Source organism: Vitis vinifera, chromosome 13, assembly GCF_030704535.1.
Source record: "Vitis vinifera cultivar Pinot Noir 40024 chromosome 13, ASM3070453v1".
In the NCBI taxonomy this organism is placed as follows: Eukaryota; Viridiplantae; Streptophyta; class Magnoliopsida; order Vitales; family Vitaceae; genus Vitis; species Vitis vinifera.
Window position 1 is genome coordinate 2,251,772 of NC_081817.1, and position 11,243 is coordinate 2,263,014.

General features: G+C 38.3%; 3 protein-coding genes across 4 annotated transcripts; 2 read left to right on the forward strand and 1 right to left on the reverse strand.

Moving 5' to 3' along the window:
* Positions 1-428: 428 nt before the first annotated feature.
* Positions 429-2,546, forward strand: LOC100260284 (caffeoylshikimate esterase). Of its 2 annotated transcripts, none has more exons than XM_002282259.4 (8): positions 429-697; positions 787-822; positions 942-1,068; positions 1,172-1,318; positions 1,458-1,588; positions 1,662-1,799; positions 1,888-1,986; positions 2,089-2,546. In XM_002282259.4, the coding sequence occupies exons 1-8, from the start codon at positions 695-697 to the stop codon at positions 2,377-2,379; spliced, it is 972 nt and encodes a 323-aa protein (XP_002282295.1). In that variant the 5' UTR covers positions 429-694; the 3' UTR covers positions 2,380-2,546. The 2 variants fall into 2 exon arrangements, with proteins under 2 accessions (XP_002282295.1, XP_003635228.1); XM_003635180.4 differs by having other exon boundaries at positions 485-603.
* A 492-nt stretch (positions 2,547-3,038) lies between these two features.
* Positions 3,039-9,583, reverse strand: LOC100255210 (spliceosome-associated protein 130 A). The gene is made up of 4 exons (XM_002282318.4): positions 6,129-9,583; positions 5,010-5,501; positions 3,920-4,074; positions 3,039-3,431 (listed from the first exon to the last, which is right to left on the reverse strand). Exons 1-3 carry the CDS (start codon positions 9,141-9,143, stop codon positions 3,937-3,939), a joined length of 3,645 nt encoding a protein of 1,214 aa, XP_002282354.1. The 5' UTR covers positions 9,144-9,583; the 3' UTR covers positions 3,039-3,431; positions 3,920-3,936.
* Positions 9,584-10,446: 863 nt separating this feature from the next.
* Positions 10,447-11,175, forward strand: LOC104878330 (dirigent protein 10-like). The gene has a single exon (XM_010648507.1). The coding sequence runs from the start codon at positions 10,447-10,449 to the stop codon at positions 11,173-11,175; it is 729 nt and encodes a 242-aa protein (XP_010646809.1).
* The last annotated feature ends 68 nt before the right edge of the window (positions 11,176-11,243 follow it).

Below are 11,243 nucleotides of genomic sequence, written 5' to 3' on the forward strand. Positions count from 1 at the left end.
GAAAAAAAGGTGCACACATTTGACCAAGGAAAACTTTTCAAGAAAAATAATGGATGAGAAAGTCTTTCGTGAAAAATAAACCAATTAAAATATAATTTTTTTAAAAATAAAAATAGAAAAATCCGATATCATGTTAAAAAGGAATCTTATTTCATATGCTTATAAATAAATATTATTTTTTATTTAGAAATTATTTTTTTCTATAATAAAATATTCCCAAAAAATAATAATAATAAATCCGATAAAATTTACCATTTCTAACGTGTAATTTAAGAAATTTTATTATTCTTTAATATCTACCAAATCAATTCTAAGCAATTAAATCCAAGATCATTTTTCAAATTTTTTACACAAATCAAAAGCCCCACCACACTTTGCTTTTTAAAACTTAATATTTTGTAATAATCCACCCAACCTTTGGCCTAAATGGATTGGCCCTTAAGATAAGTGCTGACCCGAAGGTGGTGAGAGCAGTGCCTCTAATTCTTCTCTTGGATTTCTCTATATAAACCGCCAAGATTCAGTCCTCAAACGATCACCTGGTCCACCTCCTTCATCTTCTCCTTCTCCTACTCCTCTGTTTGTGGCAAGCTTTCCATTTCCGTAATTTTCTCACCCTTTCCTTTCTTCTATTACTTCCCTATTCTTTCTCTTTTCCTTATCTCAGAAAAGAGACTTCTGAGGTCCCTCTTTCATGGTAATCATCACCTCTTTCTCTGTTGGCCTCTAATTTTCTCACATCTCTCATTCTGATGTTCTTTTGTTTTTGTCGGTGATTCTTTCCAGGCGGGCGAAATGAGAAATCATGTGAAGTATGAAGAGGTTAGTCAACTTGGCCTGGTTTTGGGTTGAAAAAAACTTGAGAGTTTATTTTTTTTCTTTTTACCTTTTGTTGTGTTTGGATGGTGAGAATCATGACTGAGACTTGAAAAATTATGCAGGAATATATATTGAATTCTCGAGGACTGAAGCTCTTCACATGCAGATGGTTTCCTGCAAACCAAGATCCGAAAGCCTTGATCTTCATCCTCCATGGTTATGCCATGGAGTGCAGCATCTCCATGAATGGTATGGCATCTACACCATTGAATTTCAAATTTTCTTTTTCACCATGAGAAGGAAAAGGAAAAGGAAAATTTGAATCATATGGGGATTATTGAATTGGCTTCAGATACTGGAACGAGGCTGGCAAAGGCAGGATATGCAGTTTACGGGATTGACTTTGAAGGCCATGGAAAATCATCTGGGCTTGGTGGCCTCATTTCCTGCTTTGATGATATAGTTAGCGACTGTGCTAATTATTTCTCAACCATTTGTGGTAATTAAAACCATCCTCCCGATTCAGTTCTGATTTCTCCTTTTGTTTTCTTAGCAACCAAACACACACAGAGATACATAAAAACCATTCAATTACCAACTTTTCTTGGTGGGATTTTCTTGTTTGTGAACAAAAACAGAACACAAAGATAACATAGGGAAGATGAGATATCTGTATGGAGAATCAATGGGAGGAGCAATAGCTCTGAATATGGATAGACAAACACCAGATTATTGGGATGGCGCAGTCTTGGTTGCACCCATGTGCAAGGTATGTTTCTATTCCCGTGTTTTCATACAACAAACGTAAATATTCCTAAGAATTTTTTTTTCTATGTAAAAAGATTGCAGATGATATGAAGCCAAATCCAGTGGTGATCACTGTTCTAACCATGTTGTGCAAGGTCATTCCAACCTGGAAAATGATCCCCACAGAAGATGTGGTAGAAATGGCCTTCAAAGAACCAGAAAAAAGAGCAGAGGTGTGTGTTCCCTCTAATTTATTGAATCCAATTTTGTTTGAATAATTTGATTTCACCTTCTCTCATTAATTGAATCATTAATCCACAGATACGGTCCAATCCATACTGCTACAAGGGACGAATTCGCTTGAAGACAGGCCAAGAACTTTTAAGAGTCAGCTTAGACTTGGAAAAGAATCTCCACAAGGTTGGTCCCAATTTACAAACATTTTACTTATCGAATAAAATTTTGGTTTTGTATTTGAAGTTGGCCTTTGAAATCTAACTTGGGTGGGGGTGTTTGTAACAGATACAAATGCCTTTTCTAGTTGTTCATGGGGGAGACGACAAGGTGACGGATCCATCAACCAGCAAGCAGTTACACGAAACAGCCGCCAGCGCTGACAAGACCTTCAAGCTATATCCCGGGATGTGGCACGGCCTGACTTCTGGTGAGCCGCCTGAGAATATAGACACGGTGTTTTCGGATATTATCAACTGGTTGGATGAGAGGTCCGCCATAGGAAACTCAAGGTTGGAGAAGGAGAGAAAATCTAGGAATGATGGTTTCATCTCCAGCAAGAAGAAGATGGTTTGCTAACAGGAATATGCCAATTTGGATGTGGGGATGTATAATTTTACTAGGATTCAATTTTAGTTTGCATTTGAATAATTTTAATTTAATCCTTCATGGAAATTATGATAATATATGTAGGAAAGAAAAAAAAAAAGGATTATGACCCAGGAAAAAAAGGGACTTTGAAGCAATTCGGTTGTTGAAATGGTGACCCAGTACGAAAGAAGAACCACTCGTTAACCATATCCAATGGAACAAAAAGTTGTCCTTTTCCTATGCTTTTCTACCTTCAATTGACTAATAATAAGGCACCTTCAATTGACTAATAGACATGCAAACTGTGGTATAGGTATAAAGATGGATTGTAACTCACATTGGCATAGATCTTAGTTCAGTGAAAAAAAAAATGGATGGTCTGAATTTGTCAAAAATTCAATACAAAAATGACTTTTTGTGTTTAAACAAAAGATCTAAAAATAAAACTTAACAATAGACTTGCCACCCAAAAAAAAGTCCTAGTTCATACTGCATACATTCTAAACTAGGTTTATTTCTTAAACAACCCACAACCCATGAAACATGGTAAAGCACATACAAAAAAGAGATTTCAAATCCCAACATGCAGCTGGTGAGAATTATGAAAACAGAGGATGGAGATCATGGCCATTCAATCACCTGGTTGGTTAGTAAGAAAATCTTAAACATCTATTTTCTGCAGAGGAAATGGGACAGGTAGTGTTCCAGAGAATAAGATGAGAGTATGCAGAGACGGAATCTGAGGATCAACATCAACAACAAATCCACAAAAAGAAAGACCTAATAAAATCTGTTATTGCTTAATTACAACATAAGAAATGGAAGGCTCGCCTAATGAGCTGCAGCTATTCCTTTTTTCGGGGGGTTTCTTTCCCAGCACTTCTAGCTTTCCCAGGCGCTGATTTTTTTCCATCTGTAAATAGGTGTCTCATGGCCTTCTGATTATCTATTCTAGTGTCTAGGAACAACTAGCATGCTTCGTTTGTTAGTGTAACTCCATACGGCGTTTCTCCGTTTTGAACACAAACTCAAGAGAGCACCTAAGATACAAAACCGAATTACTGATGAGTGTCCGCACAATGATAATAAAGATTCAAACTCCAAACAGTACCATATGTGAATTGTTATTGGGTGTAACACAACAGAGGCCAAATCCAAATAATTCTTCAGGAAATGAGTTATGGTAATCCGAAAGACAGAAAAAATAGAAAAGAAGCCTAATGTATGTATGTATGAAATGCAGGGACAAAGCAACAAACAGAGATAAATATAAAGTTATTCAAAGAAATAAAATTGCACAGATTCATGATAATTGTTTGGAGCCCTTTCATGTTTAGTTCCAATAAAATAGACAGATCTTAGCTAAAAATATAGGATCATGCAAAGAAACATCAAGAAATTTATTCCAGTACCCATGAGAGGCTTGTGGGAATCACCTCACCATGATCTTTTAGAGGAATCATAAAATAAAAGAATATGATCCAGGTGAAAGGGCATGTCCAAGTTGCTGGGGTAGGAAATGATGTACCTTTGAACTGATACTTCTCAAATGATCTTATTTCGAACTTCTTCAAGTTTCTTCAGTATCTCCCCTGGAGTTCTGTCCAATTCATCCGCAATTTTTCTCTGCAAATCCAGAGGCAGTGTAGGAAACTGCTCACATAGATCCCCATCAATCACATCCTGCAGGGTGATTCCACAAAGTGTTAAGTTGGGGCCATTACCAACTAAAACTACTGACTCAAAAATTCAAGCACCTAAGTGGGAAAAATTAAAATATTTCTATATTCAGCATAAATAGAAAGAACATGATGCATGTTGCTTATCACCAAGCATTTTAAATAAGAAAATGTTATCATAAGTAGTAGCAGCAGCAACAATGGTAGTAGATGTGTTCAGTCCTGGTCAACAGTGCACAAATGGAGCTTGTCTTAGCCCACAATTGCTGGTTAATCAAATGCCTAAATGCACTTTAGGGGTCTTTGGACATTCCATTAATCCCAATCATTCGATGCCACCCATAGTATCTGAAGGGATGAAATTGTTTGTTCTTCTACTTTAAAATGGAATAATTATTTCAAATGAAATTGCAGTTTTGTAGAATTCACACACAAAATGATGATAAGATGCCTAACAGTTGCTATTTCTTTATACTCTTCCACCACCTCCCTCCCAAAGAAAATCAATTTAATCAATAGACTCATTCATTTTAAACATCATGCTATAAATGTATATGTATATGTACATATGCATGTATGAAGAGTCTGTATATTTCAACATATCAATTCACACCCTCATAGAATTAAGAGCACTAATCCAAAAGCAAGACCTAAGCTGCAAGCTTAGCAGCTTGGATGAAATTGCCTAACTTTAGACTCTTGAAAACCCAAAGAGAAAGTAAAATCAAAAGTCTCAGCACCCTGATAGATCCCAGTCCAGGGTTCTTGTTGAATAAACAACTCCCCACTAAAAACAAAAAGAACAAAATCCAAAACCAAAAACAAAAAATAAAATGAAAAGAGAAAAGAGAAAAATAATGAAATTTATAGTAGGTCTATGGTGACTTGGCAATGTGAAAAATGTGTGCATTTGAGGGGACAATGAAGCAAAGAGTTCACCTTAACAGGAAAATAAGCAGATCTGTAAGCCATGTGATCTCTTCCACACAGAGGTGGGTGTTCCTGTCTCATATGCATCTCCAAGTGAGAAAAGAAGTCAACATCATCCCGCGAGGTGAACGCAAGCAATGCCCCTAAGCTCCCCATCACTGTCCCATAGATGATGCACTCTCCACCACCTGGTATTAGAGATGCCTTCTGCAAGCATGTGACCACATCACCAACATGGAACTGTACTATCTCCTCTACCTTGTTGGGAGCACCATTCAGCTTCCCCTGCTCCCACTTTATCTTCCCACCAGTGGGATCTTCTTCAACCTCATCCGATACATCCTGAGGCAACCTCACAAAATAGATATTCCCAAACTTGTCGGCTCCTGCCATGGTGTCAAAATCTATGTGGTAAGATGCTGTCAACCATCTTGGAACACTATCATCAGCAAATATATACAGTTGATTTTCATCCCGTCTATACTTGCAATAATGGAATGACTGCAAAATGACATCAAGATTTACAGTCAGTAAGTTCATTAAAGGGGAAAAGTGTACTAATGAAAGGGATAAAACAAAGGCCTATGCAAGCATCTCACTTTTTGACATATTCCAGAATATAAAAAGGTCAATACCTATAAAATTATGGAATCAATAGAAAATAACTACATGGTTGAGGATTATGTAATCGGATGATTTTGGGCAATATTACTTTTCAAACTCTTCTGACAAAATGCCAAATGATCTATTATTCAAATAAATGCACAGCCATTCAACCATATGATGATCTATTCTCCCGTTATTGAAAAAAGGCGACATCTGTATTCCTTTTCCATAGGACTCTTCCAAACCCAAAAAGGAAAAAAATAAAATAAAACGAGGTGCTTGGCAGCCAAAATCTGTGAATTCATCAATTCAGACAGGTCCAAACTTCGCCAGAAGGACTTCTACTGACCAGCAGATCACACAGAAGATAGTTGCTCTGATTAGGGGAAAATGAATCTGTTCCCCTGACAACCCAAGACAAACCACAACCACCCTCTCACAATGCACACACATAAATATACATTCCAAAAGAGATAAATGACAATCCAAAAAATTTAGATGTAACTTTCTTAGCGTACATACCTCTTGAATGTCGCCTACATAAATTCTGTCCCGATAAGTGTGAATAGAGACTATTGTATTTGGAAACAGCTTATTCTCACATTTCCTGAGCAATCTTCTTTTCCCCAAATCATATAATCTGAGCACAGATCCTATTCCAGCAAGTAATCTTCCCTGGAACTGGCATAAAGCAAGAGGAACACCTTCCACTTGTGTCTTGTGCAATAATTCAAGGGATTTCCCATCTTCCAAAAACCTATAAATATGAATATAACCTGCATCAAAAGATCTTTTGGGCCAAAACTGCAGTGACTTTGCTGTACCGACAGCTAAAAGAGTTCCATACTCTTTATCATGGAAATTCACAGTGCATATGCTAAATGCAGCCTCATTATCCTGAAGCTCCAGCAGACAAGTTGTGGTTGCTGTCCTAGGATCAAGAATTCTGATGCAAGAAACCCACTTATCAGACTCTGCCTTTGGATAACCATACTGTTCATCAGAGAGGGGATCATCCTTATCTTCATCGTCACCACCATTCTCCATCTGCTCCACATTACCATTCCCGTTCTCCCCCATTCCAGCAGCCTCAAAGCATTCCTTTTTAGCGGCTTCACGCTCTTCTGCTGCAAATGCTCCTTGATCACTCTCAATAACTACCAATAATTTTCGCTTGGGTTGAAGAACAAACTTTCTCGGTGTATACCTTAAAGGAATCACAGTTTCATTAAATGTTTCACCCAGTCTTTCAATAGTAAAGACCCTCAGCGCATCCCCGGCAACAGCAACCACACCTTCAGCACACTGATCAGATGAAAATGAGGCAGCAAATTCAAGTGTCTCATAAGAAAGCGGTGTCAACAGAAAATGCCCTTGGTGAATATAACCAAGCCAAGGGCGGCTTGACAAGCATAGCATTGCACGTCGGCCTCTCACAATAACAGAGAATAGCTTCGGGGCTCTCAGTCCTAAGAATCGGGAACGAGCATCAGAGAGCTGACCTGTCACCATATCTACCACTGTTCTGAACAGAACACCATTCTGCAAACCAGCATTAAGAAAAAGACTAGCAGGGTGATCAGCACCATCCTCACCACCTACTGATGCCTGAACCTCAAGAAAGAGAAGAGATTCTGGAGGAGAAGAAACACTTTGCACACTCAAAATCTGCATACAGTCATCAGGATCCAAAGACAAGATACGAATAGTGTTGTCATATGATCCGACTGCGAGAAAACGAGATCTCTGTCTTCCTTCAGGAACCGGGGCAATGTCCAAACAAGCCACATCTCCAGACATTTCATGCTTCTCAACCTCCATCAACTGACCAGTCATATCCACCTCAAAATATATAAGCTCCCCTCCACTCAGGGCAATAACCACTTGAAGCCTATTGGAACCAACTTTAACGATTGTCCTCTTTCCAGGAGTTCTCCACTCATTAATACGCCCATCTTCTCTTATATGTCGGATACCACTAGGGTGAACTTGCATCAAGGAATCATCACCTATCAAAGAAACAGCAAGGGATGGTGTGGTATCAAGAAACCCACTATCACTTACTTCTTCAACTGTTTCACCAATTGAAAGCACAAGAGTAGCATTTGCAAACGAAACAACAATATATGCATCAAACTCATCATTGACATTCTTTTTTACTGTCCAAACTGCACTTGGGACACCAGGAAGCTGCGAAACAGCCATCTCACTGATGGCCAAACCTGGCCTCAGAATCCGTATAGATGAACGTGGACCCCTCCCACAAAGTGCAAATATTTGAGGGGTTTCTTCCTCGAAGAGGTTTGAGACTTTCATGTCCATTATTGGCATCAAGCTCTCAACTTGGTCTATCCTAACAAGGTTCTTAAGTCCTCTAGGCTGGAAAAACACAGGCTGGAAACCCTCTTCTGTTTCCATCAATGAAGCCGATGAAGATTCCACATCAGCATCATCCCCTATTGCCTGAAATTGATACAAACCATGGTTTCCAAACTCTGATGCGGCAAATAAAAACCCAGATTTCAGAACACACATTGAAGATGTAACTGGGATTGTATCAAAATATTTAATCTTCAACTCTGAGATGCGGTCATTCTCATGTTCCAGAGTAACCTTAAAAACATCTCCATATTCTGTCTGCAAAAGAAAGAAGAACATCGACTTCTGCCTATGTGTTGCAGCAGAAACTATAAGCACCCCACGTTCTGCAGGTAAATCTGCCCGCCTAGGTATGACAGCTCGTACATCTGGGTGACCCTGATTCTTATAAATCACAAAATTTTCAGCACACACAAGAACACCACTTGGTCCATCCCCACCCCCAGGAACTGTAACAAGCATATTTGCTCCATTGTCAACCTGCTCCGACCATTTCCTAGACACATGGTTAAGCCCAAGATCAAGCTCATAAAAAGTAAGGTGTTTCTGGGCCTCACTTGCTGCCTGTCCAGTCGAATCCTGATCCGCCTCGGAGTAATCCAACTCAATTGCAGCAAATATTGGGTTATCAAAACCACAATCAACCCCAGTAATCGAATACACTATAGTATGCGACTTATGAGCCTCCAAGGGCGACGATATGGTCAACCTCGCCACTGTATCTCGATTCAACACATAAACAAGTTTTTGTTTCTCACAAGCTCCAATCATAACAGCACGACCCTTTGGGTCTATTGCCAAATACTGCCCCGGAACTATTCGCCTACAGCCCGATTTCCCGAAAGTTTCTTGGTGAATTTTATCGAAAACGTTCTTCTCTTTGTTGTATTCAAGAATTACAATTCGACCCGAATCAGACCCAACAACGATATAGTCCTTTTGAGACCCGGTTAGCCTAAACTGAGCTAAAGACCTAATGGCACCAAAAATCTCAACAGAGAGAATCGTTTGGATCTTACCGTTTTCGTCAGGGCGCAAAAGGTCGAGAACTTTGCCTCTGGCAACAACAATTTCTTGGGACTTTCCACCGGAGAAGTTGCCATTAATCGCACAAACTATGCCTGTGGCTTGCTGTAGCGTAAGACTGTAGAGATACATAGCTCAAAACGGCGACGAACGCTGTCAATACAATAGGGTTTCGACAAAATGCTAACAACGAAACGAAGGTTTGGAGGAACGAACAAAAAACAAAGAGAGAGAACAACCAAATCTTGACAAAAATGGGAAGAAAAAAAACACTAGTGTTTTTGGAAAAGCGAAGAAGGGGCTTAACGAGAATGTGAGAGATGATGGAAACAAGATTAGGTTGATAGTGGTTCAAAGTGGGAAATTAGGGTTTTGGAATTAGAGTTTCTGGGAGTGATCTGAAATAGTACGGTGGGTTTAGGGTTTAGAAGGGAGAGACCAGAGCGGAGATGCAGAAACGAGGGTGGGCTTCATATTAACCCTAGCAAGCTATTTGTGGACAACCCGCGCCAACATCTGAGTTAGACCCCTCTCTGTGTGTTTTCTCTTCGAATTTATTATTCATTAATTTATTATTATTGTCATTATTTATTTTATTATTTTTATAAACTCTCAAGTGCAACAACGTTAATTTTTTAATAATTCTCTCTTTTTCTTTTTTCTTTTTCTTTTTTAAATAAAAAAAAATATTAATTATGTTAAGTAATATATATATATAAAACAAAATTTGAACCATAAAATATTTTTATTAATATTTCATATCGAAAATTAGAATGTCTTTAATACTATTTTTTTCTTAAAGTGTTTTTAGTTGATATATTTAGAAAAAGTGAGTTTTAATTCAAAATATATGAAAAAAAAATATCAAAAATTTTAAATCGGTATTATCTTCATCTATCTAAAAATAATTTAAAATATATATATATTTTAATCAATTATCTAACTATTATGACATATGAAATACTTAACACCCGTTGTGCTATCTTTCATCCTTGAAAATTTGAAAATAATGCAAAGAAAAGAAAATAAAAAATAAAAAAATAGATTTAAAACCGATATATTATTTATATGTTCTATTTCAAATTCATTTACGTCTTTTTTTTTTTTTTTTTTTTTGTCTTTTCCTCTTTCCTTGGATTTGATTTAAAATGCGTTTAACAATGATTTTATGAAGTGTTTCTAGTTTTTTTAACACTTAAAAATTTAAAAAAATTTATCTTTAAGTATAAAAAAAAATTACAAACACTTCCTAAAATCACTACTAAATGCAATCTTAATATCTCCAAATTTTTTACTTTCATGAGCAAGGATTTCAAACAAATGATGCATAACAACCAAATACCAAACCAACCACCCCAACTCAGACCAACTCCCCTGCTCTCATTCCCCTTAAATCAACAAACTGGTAGCCAAAACACAAGCAAATTCTTTCGCAATGGCCAAGCTGATCATCTCCATCCTAGGCCTACCCTGGTTGCTCATATTCATGGCCATCATCAAACATTCATCCTCAGCTCGAACCCTAGGCAATCCACCACCCCCAACCCACCATAAACCTCACCCCACCACCACTTTCTTCATGCAAAATCTGCTCACCAAAACTAAGCCCTTGTGGAGGCCAGCCACCACTAAGGTCAATCATCAGCTGCCCTTCCCAAAACCAGTAGGCTTTTTTCCTCCTAATGGAGGTATCCCTCTACCAGAGCCTAGACCCAATGCTCCAGCCACTGGTTTGCCTACTCAAACACTCGATTTATCGGGTATTAGTTTATCTTTCCCTGCTATAGCTACTCTTCAGGAGTTGGAGTTTGGAACAGTGCTGATAATTGATGAGGACTTGTTTGAAGGCACGGCAGTTACGCCGTCGTCATTGCTTGGAAAAGCACAAGGGGTGTATGTTGCAAGCTCAGAAGATGGAAGCAGCCATATGATGGCGATGACAACGACTTTTGCTGAGGGTGCGTTTAAGGACAGCTTGAGATTTTTTGGGGTGTTGAGGACTGATGTTCCGGAGTCTCATATTGCCATCATTGGAGGTACTGGCAAGTATGATGGTGCCAATGGCTATACCACGGTTAAGGCTGTAACTGCAGGCCTCAATGCTTCTGCAGAAGGAAGTGAAGGAGCAAGCAAACCCCTTTTATTCAATGTTTATCTCAGTTGAGAGGGCCTTGTTCTTGTGTAGAATCATAACAATGTATCAGGAATATGAGCCCCCCTTTTTTTTCTCTC